The sequence below is a fragment of the Limulus polyphemus genome, unplaced genomic scaffold, assembly GCF_000517525.1.
Source record: "Limulus polyphemus unplaced genomic scaffold, Limulus_polyphemus-2.1.2 Scaffold1117, whole genome shotgun sequence".
NCBI lineage: Eukaryota > Metazoa > Arthropoda > Merostomata > Xiphosura > Limulidae > Limulus > Limulus polyphemus.
Window position 1 is genome coordinate 65,692 of NW_013666727.1, and position 16,994 is coordinate 82,685.

The 16,994-nt window shown below is 36.0% G+C and overlaps 1 protein-coding gene across 1 annotated transcript in view; it reads right to left on the bottom strand.

The window, feature by feature from the left end:
- LOC106462198 overlaps nt 1–14,869 on the bottom strand; it is a gene marked incomplete at its 3' end in the record, with an annotated part of 79,544 nt that extends 64,675 nt beyond the window's left edge. Inside the window, exon 1 of the mRNA XM_013922098.2 lies at nt 14,442–14,869. Within this exon, the coding sequence (XP_013777552.2) occupies nt 14,442–14,452 (11 nt within the window). The remainder of the gene's footprint in view (nt 1–14,441) is intronic.
- Nucleotides 14,870–16,994: the final 2,125 nt, after the last annotated feature.

Below are 16,994 nucleotides of genomic sequence, written 5' to 3' on the forward strand. Positions count from 1 at the left end.
GGTCTGCCCGAGACTTTATGGCCAAAAAGGCAGGGGAAGAAACAGAAGTGCTAGATGCATGAGAAAAGCTCTGGCCGAGAGCATCAGCAATGCTCTGGACATCAGCAACTTCCTGGCCATTGGAGAGCAAGATGGAAAGGGGATGGGAAGAATACCTCCCAGTGACTCTCCGAATCTTGTCCCATACAGTTTTGGAACTGGTGGTAGAAGAGATGCTAGTAGTGAACTTAATCCAAGACCCCTTTTGGCTTTGACGTCGAACCTGCCGAGCATGGGCACGGGCCCGCTGATAAACAATGTGGTTAGAAAGAGTGGCATACCGTCGAAAGGTATCCCAGGCAGAATACACCGTTTTAAGATATAATCGATCAGACTCAACACTATACGTACTGACTGTTCCGCTAATAACAACTTCGTTTACATCATATTTCGGTTGTATCACTATTTAGCTAAATTTCTCTTACAAAATCTGGTAATTAAACTATATCAGCAATAATTGTTATATGTCGTTAGATAAATAAACCCCACCTCTGTTTATGTTCCTTCTAATATATATATTGATATTACTGATTATTTGAAAAATATGATTATAGTTTATTGCATAAATAGTTCTGAAATTAGCAGAGCCCGCCCCTCGTGACTACAGAATTCTCCCACACAATTGGCACTGTTTTTTGCCTTATGTCAAGGAAGCAAACGTTTTCAATGTACCTTCCCTTACGTATTTGTTGACTGTATTGTAGTTTTTGATTAAAACAAAAGGGAATCCTCAATAGCCGCGGCATTAGAAATTATTTTAGGTAGAATTAGAGTAAATTTTGTTTTTTCAAGTACAAAGCTTCAGCTAATAGCCCCGTCATCTCTTGGTCGATTTGAGATCTAATTACAGATTTGGACTCAAGAGGTCAAACCTTTTTTCATTGATGTATTTTAAACGTCCAAGGTCTCGTAGATTAATTTACTCTAATCCCGCCTAAACTAACTTCAATTTGAGGGTAGGTTGGTAAAGATCCTGATCAGTAATAAAAATTTAATTCGGTATACGCGTGCCCCACGCTTGATATTTCTGGCGTAAAAATATAGCTAATAAAAAAAGGGGAAAAAAGGTCTCATACATTAATTTACTCTAATCCTGCCTAAAAGAATTTTAAATGCCGCGGCTATTGACGATTCCTCTTGTTTTTGTAAACAGATAGCCGACTCTTATCGATTTCTTCACTTTCAAGTTTTATAAATACAAAAAAATGTGGATCCCGTGTTATTTCCGACGTCCCAACACTAAACACATCCAGTTGTTGATTTTAGTCGCTTGGGTCTAATTAACTAAATATTCCCAAAGAAATGTTTAAAAAGATGAGTTAACTAGCAGAGTAAAAACAAAAATAATAATCACTACATTTACGTTGTTTCAGAGATGAAATTACTCGCATAATAAATTCAGTTTAGTTTGTTTCGAATATTCGCGCAGAGCTTCGCAAAAGCCATCTGCGCTAGTTGTCTAATTTGGAACTGATAGACAAGAGAGAAAGCAGCTAGTCAACAACACCCACCATCAACTCTTGGGCTACTTTAATCGAATAATTGGATTTGACTGTTATTGTTATAATACATCCACGAACCCAAATGTACAGAGCAATGGGTAGAGAATCATGGTTCCGAGGATTCACCACTAGACCCCGCCCAACCCTCACTTGGCAAAACTAAACTGTTACCAAAAACATTCTGACTGTTTTAATTGTTGTGTTTTATGCGAAGCAACGGAATAGACTAACTACGTTCTGTCCACCACGGTGAATCGAATTCCGGATCTTAGAAAACTTATCGCTGACCCATCGGTGAACACAAGTTTTAATGGAATAATAAATATAATTTTGGTTTCTAGATTAGCCTGTAAAAGGTGAGGCATAAACATTCTTCCTGAGTCAGTGGAGTACTTCAAAATCGGTGGAATGAACAAAGTTTTTTCTTATAAAATAATCTAGAAAAAAGTATTTTTCGAATTAAATGGTCCTTAGTTTGTTTAGTTTCACAACATTGTAGGTATTCATCCTTCAGTTGAAGTTTCTTAAAATATTAACTTTCAACCACTAAGCACACATAATATGGACTACCCCCCCCCCCCTTTCTGGAAATGAAACACGGATTTTGTTTTGTTCCGAAATACGCTCAGAAACACGGCTTTTTTTTCTTAGTACCACACTTGTGTATTCAAGGGTGCGCATTCATCCTATTATATATATATGTATTCCACGTACTAAGTAAGTTCCATGTGCTTGTCCTCTACTGTTATTCAGGTGTTATAAAACCAGATATTACGACATAATAATATCGGAAAGCTGTTTAGACAATAGGAACCTATCATCTAACTAACAGTAGTGCTTTGTGCAGTTTCAACCGTCAAGTTCACCCGTTTATGAACTCTTGGTGCTACACGTGGAAAGGAATTTCATTCCCAATGACCTTGAAGATCTGGAGATGGGCCCAACAGGAACCTTGCCCAGCAAAATAACTGACCCTTAAGCTAATAAAACAGAAGAACTTTTAGGCCAAGGTCTTACGAGTACGACAGTTCCAAACTGAACATTACATCTGAAAGTTGCACGTGTTTTCTTAGAACGTTGTTGTTGTTATTTGTTTTTTTAACGTTTTTTATTAGCATTACAATTAAAAGTTCCAGAGGCACTGACTGAAATACCCCTAAACACTTCGATGTTAAACGCTATTTAATAAATTTCCACCTGTAAAAATTAAACAATATTTTGAAAATTTATTGACAATAAAATGTATAACTTTCTGAGCTTAACCAGAAAATTCCTATTTCTTAAAAATTTGACCGTTGTTGTATTTGAAATATTGTAAACTAATGTAGTAGTGACTAAGAGAAAATATTAAAAGGTTGAGTGTAATAATAAATAAACTATTGAAGTTTTCAATTTATGACGTATCGTTTTCACTATGTTTAGTTTCATTGTTTCTTTCCTAATTTCCGAGTTACAAATTTAATCCAATAAAATATGCCCCGTAAAAATTAATCGAACGCATCTTGGTATCTTGGGCAATATATAAAATAAAACATAATATATCTTTACTAGTGTAACACGTTTTTTACTTCAAAAAATAGAAAATAATGCTCCACTTTAAAACTAACTCGATCAAACACCTTACCATAAAATAGGTGCCTTTTATATATATTCAAGTAGTAGAAAACAAAACAATATCATTACTCTTCGAATGACATGAAAAGTTTTTTTTTGGGGGGGGGGGAGCTAAATAAATTTGCACTACTTGAATACTGTTAAAAATAAAGAACATATTTTAATATACCATACATTTGTATATTGTGTGAACATAATATTTAAAATGGGCTTTAATGCGAAACGGTGGAGCGTAGCCAAGTGATTATTTGCGTCTCGGTGTCGCAAAATTGCACTTCGCACGTTGGGGTCGTGGATGCGTTATAAGAATGACTGTCAAATCTCACCTTACATTAGATGGGTCATGTTGACTAAATGCTTTTCCTCTTGCCTATCATTTCAAAATAAGGGACACTTAACGAGGATAGCCCTTGTCTAGCTTTGCGTGAATACCTTCAACAAATAAGCTATGGCCAAACAAAAGTATCTACACAAAAACAATGGGTCAAAGACTCGTAATATAATTACAACATGCAATCAGCTGATAATTCGATTATTATTTTTTTACCAACTTTCTGATTAGAGGAAATAGGGTGCTGTTTATTGAAATAGGATGGGTGTGGCCTACTAATGTACAAGCCAGGCTGCGTAGATGTTGGGTACTGCTACTGGCAGATTAAGCTCCATCTAATCAGCCGTTCTAAATTAAGGATGGCTATAGGCGAACCTTAGGGGTCTCTGACCTGGTCATTTAGCCCATATATTGCTTTTGATGCCATTGAGGCTGAAAATACCAATACTATTTAGGCCTATTTGAAGGCTGGCATGAGAAGGTTTAAATTGCGTTACTGAATTGTGTCTTTGTCCGAGCCAATACAGGTCGCAATGATAAATAAATCCAGTTTACGGATTAGGTTGTATTATGTTTGTTAACCGAAATTAAGAATGAAACATTATTGTTGTTTTGAGTACACTATTAACACTTTCTTTAACAAAAGATAGTATAAAAAATGCCTTACAATAATCATATTATATTGCCATTAATGAAATTGATAAAAAACACATACGTCATCAACTTAATCCAGTCCACACCGAAAGAGTGATTGTCGTTCAATGAACTTGATAATATAGATAGGTTTTGTTTGTTTGTTGTTAAACGCAAATCTGCACAATGTGCTATCTGTGGTAATGATTGAAAGGCCTCGTCGGCTCTGGATATAGCAGATATAGTGTAGTGAACATATTATTATTATAAAATATTCTTTACTTTCACTTAGACTTTTACTAATAATACAATATATAAGAAGCGTGAAGATTTTTTTGTAACACAAAAGTAATTCGTAATTTGGTTCGAGAGTTAAACATTTCAAACGGCTCTTACGTCATCATATGTAAATACTACTGATAAAGTAATGACGTTAGTTCATTACGTAACCAGTCAAATAAACACTCTTAAGGTACTGAGATTATTTAAAAAATGATTTTTGTAATATATGTATGACTGTATAATAAATGATTACTTCGAAAGACTTTATCAGAAAATAAGAAATCACTTATATCAGAAGAAGGAATGTTATCTTTCCAGAGCGCTCGGACTATCTGGACAGATAACCCACGCGCTTTCGTAGAGTAGGCATTCCTCTTGAGATTGTGAAAGTTTTCTTATTCTGTGAGTCCTCTCGTTTTTCTTTCCAGTTGACTTCTTGGTATCATAATAATGTAACCAAATTATTCAGGGATGAGTTCTCGCAAATAAACACTGGCGTCTGAAAATCTGCTTGACCAATGGTATACAGTCTTTCTAACTCAGGCTCGGCTCTGCCTGGATGTACCCATATCTAGACATCTAGACAGGTCGGTGGCCTCTGCTCCGTAGATCGGCGCCATTTTAGAACAAGTACGTGCGTTGTTGAGTTCGTTTCAAGAGAAAAGTACTACTGAAAGTCGAAGATGAAAATGAAAGAGATTGTCAGTAGATACACGAAGAAATTCCGCTGAGCGTTGTTCAACAAAGTAGTGATACTTGAATTAGAAAATGGCGGCGGAAAATTGGAAAACGTAGCATACAATCTCAACGACTTCTTATCGAAAGTGGGTGTACTTAAGAAACGATTTTTGTGGCCATCAAACTATAGAGGGAGGCATCTGTGCACTGAAGAGCTATGCCGCCAGTGGTGTAGTCAGTATCAAAACACGGGGATAGGATCCCCCCCCCCCAAAAAAAATTCTGCTATTCAAAGAACTTGTGATTTTCAAGCAAGACCAGTTTATTTGTGTGTTTTTTTAATCGAAACCCGGTTTCTAGTGTTGTAAGTCCGCAGACATGCCGCTGTGCCACTGGGGGGCATTAAACCTGTTGTAGAAAGTGTCTAAATATAGGAGATACACAATACAGAAGTTGTAACGTTAATATTGATTCTGCATAAATGTTTAAATATTAATAAATCTTGTAGAAGGTTGGAATGGGTAACGAATAAACTTTGATACAAGTGTAACAGGTACCTGATCATGCCAGAACCTTGTAGTCTGTTGTAGAAACGTTAACGGTTTGTTGGTATGTTTAAACTTGTAGTAAATATTTCTTCTTTGCCCATTTAAGCCGTCTCCATCCTTTGTTAGTCAATAAAATGAATTCCCCGTCGCAAAACAAAATATTAATTTAAAATGCTCTAAATTTCCTTTTAAAATAACTTATTTTGTGCTGTTATTCGCCCTTTCCTCTGGACTATGGAGTCTGTCATGGACTTGGCTGTTCTTGCCGTTAACTTTCGATTTTTTTTTCTGCCGTCACCGATTCTTTCTCGTCCTGTATATGTTATTATCACTCATTTTTCACAAACTTAGCGTTTTAACTTGTATTTTATCAGCTTGCTATTTATGTCTGTAGAAAAACCATTGTTTGTGTGGTATATATCCTTATACACATTTTTTATTCTGAAGAACTCGCTGATGATGGACTAAATACCATCCGAAACGTTCATAACACGCTGAAGATGGATTAAGTACAACCAGAAACGTTCACAAACGTGCTGAAGATGGACTAAGTACAATCCGAAACGTTCATAACACGCTGAAGATGGATTAAGTACAACCAGAAACGTTCACAAACATGCTGAAGATGGACTAAGTACAATCCGAAACGTTCATAACACGCTGAAGATGGGTTAAGCACAATCCGAAACGTTCATAATACACTGAAGATGGGTTAGGTACAACCCAAAACGTTCGCAATATGCTGAAGATAGGTTAAGTATAATCCGAAACGTTCATAACATCCTGAATATGGATAAAACACAATCAAAAACATTCATATAAGTAAATGTTATTCATCGCATCATTCGTTTTTATTTTCATTTTAGTTGTCGGAATCATAAGCGTCAACTTTTCGGGGCCAGGTACTTTTTGCCCCCGCAATGTTGAAACTATGGGGACATTGCCCCACCAATATTTTGAAAATTGTCTTACAAAATTTAAATACACACTACTTTAATACATCCGAAAAACAGTTTACATAACTTTAACATTTCATCCCTTGTTTTTATAGTTTGAATGAAGGGCAGTGTCAATGCTGCGAAATCAGTGTCGACATATATGATATATTTAGTACACGTGTGTGTGTGTCCTTACCTGAGGCCAGACCATGTCAATCTTGTTACCAAAACTTTGTTTGAAATAAGGTCAGCGCCCCCTATATAGCTCGCTGTCTTAGTACCGCACTTCATTAGACCTTGAGGAGTGGTTCTCAAGATTAACACACTGCGCTGGTGCCGATAGGGATAACACGCGTATGAACGAAAAACCATTTAATTTGGAATTCTTTCAATCTTAAGCAAGAACATACGATGCAGAAATAACACCATTAAAAAATAAAAAAACTGCAATCAGACCAAAACACAATAATGAATACGGTTAACAGATTTCCAGAGGGAAAACTAGGACTTTGTTTCCGTACGGAGTGACACTATAACAGCACTAATTGTTGTTGTTGTGTGAAGTTCAGCACAAACTACTCAGTGGGCTATCTGTACTCTGCCCACCAAGGGTGTCGAAACCTGGATTCTAGCGTTGTAAATCCGCAAACATTCCGCTGTGTCACTGGGGGGCAACAGTTTGTTTGTTTGTTTTTGAATTTCGCGCAAAGCTAGCCGTCCCTAATTTTGCAGTGTAAGACTAGAGGGAAGGCAGCTAGTCATCACCACCCACCGCCAACTCTTGGGCTACTCTTTTACCAACGAATAGTGGGATTGACCGTCACATTATAACGCTCTCACGGCTGAAAGGACAAGCATGTTTGGTGGGACGGGGATTCGAACTCGCGAACCACAGATTGCGAGTCGAGTGCTCTAACCACCTGGCCATGCCGGCCGGGGGGGGGGGGCAACAGCTCTGAAACTGTTTAAATACAATAACATTCCTTTCACCATTCGCTGAATAATCTGATATTAATAGTATCGCGTTTTAAAACCACAGGGTAGGTCTTCAAAACCTCAATTCCTGCTGCTGCTGCTCAAAAAGATTAGGATAAGAAACCGTAGCAGAGAGGGAGGAAAAACTGTATCATGTGATCTATCTTTGTAAAGAGATTGTCCAAGTAAAATTTGAAAGAGTCTGTTATAATAAAAAGCCGTACATGTCAAACTTACACCGAAACAGAAAAACTATGACAATTTAATACCTTTGCCGTTTCTGATCAGAACAAAAATAAAACTGGAATGTTTGGTTATCCTCATTATGAATGGCGAAATGCTAGAACTTGTTAGTTTTACCACATATATAACCCTTGAACGTCTTGTAACAATTTAACAACAAATCGCTGATAGTCAAAATTATTAAGGGGAGTGTGAAGAGCAGAGGATCTATCGGTTTATAATATTACCCTAAAAGTGGGTAAAAAATGATAAAGTCACGTGGTTCGTCTTTATTTCTTTATAGCACATGTACAGAAGAGTATATGGTAGAACGCATATATCTTGTTAGTATAAAAACTTATTGAAACTTTCTCATCCCAGAAAAGCGTTATTATCCGCTCTCACTGTGGTATACGGAAGCTGCGCCAAGATTTCTGCGTATAAGGTACAGAAAGTTACTTTCAACGAGTAGACGAGGTTAGGGTATAGTAAATAGTGGGTTACCGGGACAATGAGGAAACGAATTTCATCCCTCCCCCTCTATCTCTCTGTTTGGTTTCATTGTGCTCATTACTTGTTTAATATTTGAAATAGAGTATTGTTAATAATTCCGTTCACTGCTGAATTTATTGTAAAACATTAGCTTTACTACCTAGATCCTAAGAGGCTAGTTATAAATGTGAAAGAACTGATGAAGCATGAATGTATCTGAATAGAATTATCGAAATGGTGTATTTAAGTGTTTTACACTCACAAAAAAAAAAACCTATCATTCTATAGGTATTTGAAAAACTTGTAGCATTCTGCCACAATTTATTCCTCGTATTGTTAGCGACACTAGGCAGTTGGTACATAATTGAATAGAGTTGTTTGAGCAAATAGAATTAGTCCCGAGTGTCGAGATTCTCCTCAAGTGATAATACTAGACAAATAATGTTTGTGGTATCTACCCATTCTACTGAGATAAGAAAGTCGAAACCAGTTTTAATAATTGCCACGATTCAACAATAAAGACTAAGACAAACTATGAATTGCAGAAAACTTTCTAATAAACACACTATTCTTAGGAAAACTGAATTGAGGTGAACGACCTGAAAAAGAAATCGTAACGTACCTTGTACGCTTTCTATAAATCGATATAAAACTGACGGGAATTGATGTATGCCAATTATTAATAAGCTAAATATACGAACAGTAGCATCGTGTTTATATATGTGTGTGTGTGTGTTATGCTAATATTTGCGCTATTTTAAGAATGATATTCTTGCCATAAAAATACTTATACTTATATAGAAAGAAATGATATCAGGGTAAGAAAAGTAAAAGTTTAAGCTTTACTTTAAAAACTGGATATATTTCTTGGACACACACACACAACACTATCTATCATGTCTAAGGTTTTTTGTTGTACAAACAGAAACTTCCGGATGCTACAATAATCTAAAAGAGCATACAAGATTTACTCCTCCTTGCCCATAGCATTACGTACGTAATCTTATTATTAATTCTATTTTTGTTATTACACCTTGGCCTGGTGGTTAAGGCGCTCGACTCTCAATCTGCGGGTCGTGGATTCGAATTCTCTGTAGCCGAAAATGCTTGTTCTTTCAGGCATGGAGGCATTATATATTACGGTCAATCACACTATTCGTTGGTAAAATAGTAGCCCAAGAGTTGACTGTGGGTGGTGATGACTAGCTGCCTTCCCTCTAGTGTATCACTGCTGAATTAGGGACGGTTAGCGCAGATAGCCCTCTAGCGGCTTTGTGCGAAATTCCAAACAGAACAAACCAATCACATTTCAAGCTTTCAAGAAAACAAAATTTGAAGAATATCCGAAATGGCTACGTCATCGGTTTGCGTTTGGAAACAAGTCGATATAATAGAATGAAATAACTTGTATCACATTTAACTAATATCATGTTGCTCAAGAATAAACTTATGTATAAATGTAAACCGGTGATAGTTTTTTGGAAACGCAAAACAGTGTTTCAGGTGTGAATAAAACCGAAGTTATTTACTCCGTGTTAAACAAACTACGATCCAAGCCTGAGGGGTTACTGGGACAATATCTTGCTCCTGCAAGTGTTTAGTTTTCTACATGAGCTATATAGTTGGTGCATTATCTGTTCGAATAGTTTTATTTCAAGTACAGTAATCCTGACTTTGATAAATTCTCCCACACAACATATATGACTACTCAAACCTTTCCCTGTTATTGAATTTGAGCATATAAGTGAATGACTTCCCTTGTAGGCCTCGCTATATATATATTTCTCTCTCCCTTCCAAGACAATGGAATCCTATTGCTGTTTCTTTATAAGATGAAAGTGGGTTATTACCTTTAGTGACCCCTACTGTGAATTCAGTCACGGTCTCTTTCTACACTTACAGGTGTGTGTAATATATAATACAAGTTCACTTTAGTTTAGAATTCTAATTAATATATTACTGACTTAGTAGTCAAACATATTTTTGAATATCGATTATTTAAACATTTATTAGCTGACCAATATCGTCTGCATATCTTCCGCTATGCAGTTATGTCATAGCTTAGGTGTTATATAGTGAAAAATAGTGATAGTTCACCAAGGGTGATTTTTGGAAAGTTCACACTGACCCCAATTTCCTTTCTAGAAAAACTAAAATTTGTCTAACAAAAAATATATTATTTAAAAGCTTTCACAGACATATAATTTCAGTATCGCTATTTCAAGTATGAACATTAGTTATTAACAAAATAGTAGAATTAAATGAACAAACATTATATAAAACCCAATTTTATTTCATACACATTATATATAACTAAATTTATCTCATACACATTATATATAACTTTTATCTCATACACAACATTATATAACAATCACTATCTCATACACAACATTATATAACATTCACTATCTCATACACATATATATAATATAACTCACCATTATCTCATACATAACATTATATAAAACTCAATATTATATCATATACAACATTATATATATAACTCACTATTATCTCATATGTGCCCAGTATCTCAAAATTAACAAATTTATCTAATTTGCAAATGTTTTAACACATAGCTGCAGAAACCTTTTTTAGCCATACTGTCACTTTAAGATAGGAAAACACAACTAAGGCAACCATTCTGCATGATTTAAATAAAGTTTCTGGGACATTTTATTCTATACACTGATTACTTGGCTTTCGTAAGATAATAATATAAAAGACTTCGAAGTATAAGAACAACGACTTAAGAAGATTTGGGTTTCGAGAATAAATAAAGTGCTGGCAATGAAGAATCAGACAAGCAAGTTTATGGATTTTACTATTCACTAAAATTATATCGAAGTGTAATTTTTCCAGGCAAACATCAAGTTATGCTGTCTACAGTCAAGAAGGAAAAAATGTGGTTTTCATCAACGTTGTTCTCACGATTTCGACCTTACTTGGTTATCTTACCGAGACGACATCTAGTTTCTGTGTGACGTATTAGCACTTTAACTGCGAGTGGTAATGTAAAACTACAAAATTCATTGTAATTAAAAGTTGTAGAAGGAAATAAACCAAAATATAGTTCATATAACAACGCAAATAGTTTACTCATGACACAAGCTAAATACAACTTTATTCTATGGGAACACTAAAATATTAATATAACTTTAGAGAACAAGATAAAAAAAAGAAAATTAATAGGTTTATTTAATGAAATAGAATACTTTAACTACATCAACATCAAACAGCAGAGAAAATAAAAGCGATATTTGTTTATAATAGAGAACGTATTTCGACAACTTTCTGAAAAGTCACTTTAACACTCCTAACATGGCCTTATAATTAGTTCTGTTGCATAATTGACCATCCTTCTAGCTTGCCTGGCAAAGCATTTTAGTTAGTGCTGTTGAATAGTTGACTTCCTTCTAGTCTGCCTGGTATGGCCTTATGGTTATTTCTGTTTAATAGTTGACTTCGTTCTAGCCTACTTGGCATGGCCTTATGGTTAGTGCTGTTTAATACTTGGCTTCGTTCTAGTCTACTTGGCATAGCTTTATTTGTCTTCCTTCTAATTTGTCTGGTATGACCTTATGGTTAGTGCTTTTGAATATTTGTCTTCCTTCTAATCTGTCTGGTATGACCTTATGGTTAACCTCCTTCTAGGCTGCCTGGCATGGCCTTGTGGTTAGTGCTAATGAATAGTTGACTTCCCTCTAGTCTACTTGGCATGGCCTTCTGATTAGTGCTGTTGAATAATTGAATTCCCTTTAATCTGCCTGGCAGGGCCTTATGGTTAGTGCTACTGAGCATTTGACTTCCTTCTAATCTGTCTGGCATGGGCTGATGGTTAGTGCTGTTGAATAATTAACCTCCTTCTGGTCTGCCTGGCATGGCCTTGTGGTTAGTGCTAATGAATAGTTGACTTCCCTCTAGTCTACTTGGCATGGCCTTCTGATTAGTGCTGTTGAATAATTGAATTCCCTTTAATCTGCCTGGCAGGGCCTTATGGTTCGTGCTACTGAACATTTGACTTCCTTCTAGTCTGCCTGGCATGGCCTTATGGTTAGTGCTGTTAAATAGTTGACTTCCTTCTAGCTTACTTGGCATGGCATTATGATTATTGTTGTTGAATAATTGACTTCCCTCTAGTCTCCCTGGCAAGGCCCGATGGTTATGGCGCTCGACTCAAAATCTGCGATCTGCAAGTTCAAAACCAAACAAGCTCACCCTTTCAGCCATGGGGGTGTTATAATGTGACAGTCAATACTAAGTTTCGTTGGAAAAGAATAGTCCAAGAGATGGCGGTAGTTGGTGTTGAGTAGCCGTCTTCTCTCTTCTCTATTACTTCTAAATTAGGGACGCCTGTTGCAGATAGCTATCGAGTTGCTTGGGGCGAAATTTAACAAACAGTGTTAACTTACAGTTTGTTAACAAACTGGTGTTGATTTGATTCAAAATATAAGAGTAAGTGTGTTTTACAGTCAAATTCCTTTTCATATATGCATTTCTCTCTTAATTGAGACAATCGTTTCCATACAATGTATTTCGCAGCTCGTTCTGCATGCCATGTACACGACCTCCTAAGGAACCGGTTTGGAACGCCAAGTAAACAACGGAAAGCACTAGGACATAAAGCTGAGTTTTGTAAACACTTTCAAACTTTGTGGCCAAGGAGGCACAATATTGAAAATAATGCTTATTTCAACACTAGCTCATATTCATAACTATGATATAAATGCATCGTTTAACTTTAAACCTTCTTTAATATTTATCAATAAAAGTTTGTGTACAATAACCAAGCTATTCACTTTTCATGCAAATACAAATACTTTTTTTAAAACTAATGCTACATGCTGCTTGTTTGATTAAGGGCAAAGCTCCACAATGGGATATATGCACTGTGCCCACCGTAGAGATCTAACCAAGATTCTGAGCGTTATAAGCCCTCAAATTTACGTCTGAGCCACCGGGAGAAGAGACAAGAAGCAATTGTAAATATTTTGTTGCTTTTCAATACACACACACACACACATATATGTATAGTAGGATTTTTAAAAACCAATAACACGTTGTCAGTGCCTCAATAATAATGAAATTGTTACCCGAGAGATTTTAACAGAAGCACACACAAACCACGTGGTTTTAATGAAACTTTTAAAAAATGTAGATGGGTAAAATATAAAAGCAAAATTTGCAGAAAAGGTGTGAAAATTGTATGGCAATTATGGTGAAATCTGTAAGTGTCAAAACAGAACAATAAAGTCGGTCATCAGAATTTTCACATAAGATAACCTGGGTAAAAGAAAGTTACATTAGCGTTATAACATCAACATTATTAATTCACACGTGCTATTCATTGCTGAACGTTACAAGTTAAAGCAGAACGCAGATATCGAAACACAGCCAACATAAACTCATATGTGTTACTTTTAAAGTTAATAATTTTCATTGCTTCGATAGCGTCGTCATCATTGGAATTTGGGTCTTCAAGACGTGGGAGAGTCAAGCACAACGTAGACCTCTTTCTCCCTCTTGAACTGTTGTTGTTTGATGAAAACTGTTTTATGGTTTTTGGTCAGCTGGTTTGGATGTCTATTAGTTACTGTTGCTACTTTCCTTCTTAGGACCATGTCCGTTTAGGTTGTCTGATTATTTATTTCTTTATGCAGTTATGTTAGCTGTGTAGTTGTGTTTTATGGTGTTTGCTTCAGCAGGACGATTTGGTTCGGTGTCCTTTGAATTTCGCGCAAAGCTACACGAGAGCAATATGTGCTAGCCGTCCCCAGTTTAACAGTGATAGACTAGAGGGAAGGCAGCTAGTCGACACCACCCACCGCCAATTCTTGGGATACTCTTTTTACCAACGAATAGAGGAATGCGATTGACCGTAAACTTATAACGCCCCCACGGCTGAAAGGGCGAGCATGTTCGGTGACGGAGATTCGAACCCACAATCCTCAGATTGCGAGTCGAGCGCCCTGACTACTAGGGACGAAACAAGTAGATTGAATGGTAAAATAGACGAAAATATTAATTATATTTTTAACACTTTTAACTATGGATTGCTACTCTAGTGATTAAAATTTCTGTTTTTTCATAAGTTTCACTTCATCTGCCTCTAAGATGTTCGAAATGTCACAAAGCACCACTTACAAAGTAAAACTAAAACACAATAGAAAAATGTCCAACTTACCTTATTTTCATTTTGAGATTGTTGGCGAAGAAAGAAATAATCAGAGTTCAAAGAAAATTCTACAGAATTCCGACAGCAAAGAGAGAGAGAGTATTAGTTGATCTAAAAATAATTAAACCGCTTGGTTGGTTAACAATTTCGAACAGTTTAATGGCACGGCTTAGCAGGTTGAACAAACCTACGGCAAAGTCTTCTGGTACCGACGTCCGAGACCGGTAAGAATGGTGAAACTTGCAGATAGGCCTGCGAGAAAACCGGCACAACCTGTCAAAACAGTTTCGAGCTAACTTGCTGGCTAGTTGACCAAAAAAAGGCATAGACGATAAGAATGATTCGAAGAAATCAATAACGCATTACTGGGATTCCAGAACTATTGCCTATAAATTTTATAAAATATAGGGTGTAGAATAAACCATCACGTGGACTTGAGACGACTTGGTAGGTTCCTTTGCCGACAGCTGCACGTATCTAGTCTCTCGTTCACCTTAGTAGATCTACCTGTATCCCTCAGAAACAACAACTCCCAACTACGCGTAGCTCTCGCCCTCACATTTTATACTGTCCTGGTTTCTAACCTGTACCTTAGAATAGGTAAGCGCACCGTGGGCCGAAGCTAACGAAATTCAAGAGTTGGGAAATACTGGAAAGTGTCTGTGCAGAGTTAGGCAGATGTTAATTGGGTAGATTTTAACTATAATTTGGGCACTTTGTGAATTTATAAAGTATTATAAGTTTTGGACAAATCATTTATTTGTCTTCGCACATTCAAAATGTTTTAATTTCAAATAATAATGATCAAAAAAGAAAATGCTTTCGAAAAATGATGGATGTTTGGTATATAATATTAAAGTGAGCGAAACAAATATAGTTATCCAAAGTAAAAACCTCAATAAAGTTCAATGAGCTCACAGTTTTATCTTAGGTTCAATCACACAAGCTAAAGCCATAAACAAATACGACTGGTATATGTTTGATTGCGGTGAGTGTTTGGATGGTATCCATCAAGGTGTTAAAAATCGGATTTTAGTTCTTGAAGGCAGAACGACGACGATCGAAAATGAAAGTTAACAGTGTAGTTTATACTTTTAGTGGGGCCATTCCTATGAAGATGGAGCTTACGTCTACAGCCTATTTCATAAATACTCTCTTAAATCAATTACATCGTTCTCAGAAACCATTTCATGAGAAAAGAAGAACACGATACTTGTTTTATAGAAACGTTTTGTTCTCGTTAATGTTTGAAGTCTTATACCACAAAAGCAGTGATGTAACGGCGGGTGGGCCTGGGCGGGCCAAAACCCGTCCTCTCAGCACTCAGGCCCACCAAATGAGAGTGGATTTTTTTCATCTCCCTTTATAATTATCTCCAAGGGTTTGTACACCTCCTGCCCGTCCATCGTAACTCCAGATCCACCCAAAATTTCGTACATGGATACCTTACTGCACAAAAGACTTCAGTTTATAGTTTGGTTTGTTTTTTTTCTTAGATTCTCTGGGGAATCATTGTGGCCCAGTTTTCCTCGGGCTATTTTATTTCCTTCTAATGCGCTCTTATTTAAAATGTTTATGTGAAGTGAAAAGTCAAACCTTTCTGATAATTGGCACTACAGTACAGTGAAATAAAATACACGAATACTCTCTCATTTTTCACACACACACATGTAATTAGTTATCAGCAGTCTTGTTTTAACTAGCAGTTCTAAGAATAATTCATCGATAGTTAAAATTGTGAAATCCAAGACAAGGAGATCTGGTGTTCGATTCTCTCTCGCTGTGACTACAGATTACAGAAGCCCGTGGGCTTGAACATGCATTACTGGATTCTCACAGACAAGAACGAAAAGATGACGCTTAGTTTTTCTGACACAGATGTCTTTACATTCATCACACGTAAACTACCTATGAACGTATGCTTTAGACATTGTTGAAAAGTCGTAAGTTCTTATTTGATGCAAGTGCTTCAGATTCTTCCGTGAAATAATCCTTTGTACATTGTGTCAGTCTTCATTTATTGATTCTTCGTTGAATAAATAAGATTTTATATGTTGTTACATGGTGTAAAAACAAGTTAATGCCAAGACTGTTGTATCTATTGTTGCATGATATGAAAATATTGTGAAGCCAATACTTTTTTTTTACTTATTGTTGCATGATATAAAAATAATTCAATGTCAAGACTGTTTTACCTATTGTTCCATGATCTAAAAATAATTTAATGCCGCGTGGTGTAAAAATTATTTCTCGTCAAGAGTGTTGTACGCATTGTTGCGTGGTGTAAAAATTATTTCTCGTCAAGAGTGTTGTACGTATCGTTGCGTATATATATATATATATATATATATATAATTTAATGTCAAGAGTGTTTATGTACATGGTATTAATACTGAAAATTTATAAATATACACCCTAACGCTTTGATTGTCTCTAATTAATATACAGCATTAAAAACAACAACTTATTATTAGGAACAACAACTATTTTTTGTCAAAAATAATAATCACGAGGCAACATTCCTTTTCCCCATAATAAATTGTTTTCTGTTTTAACATGTAA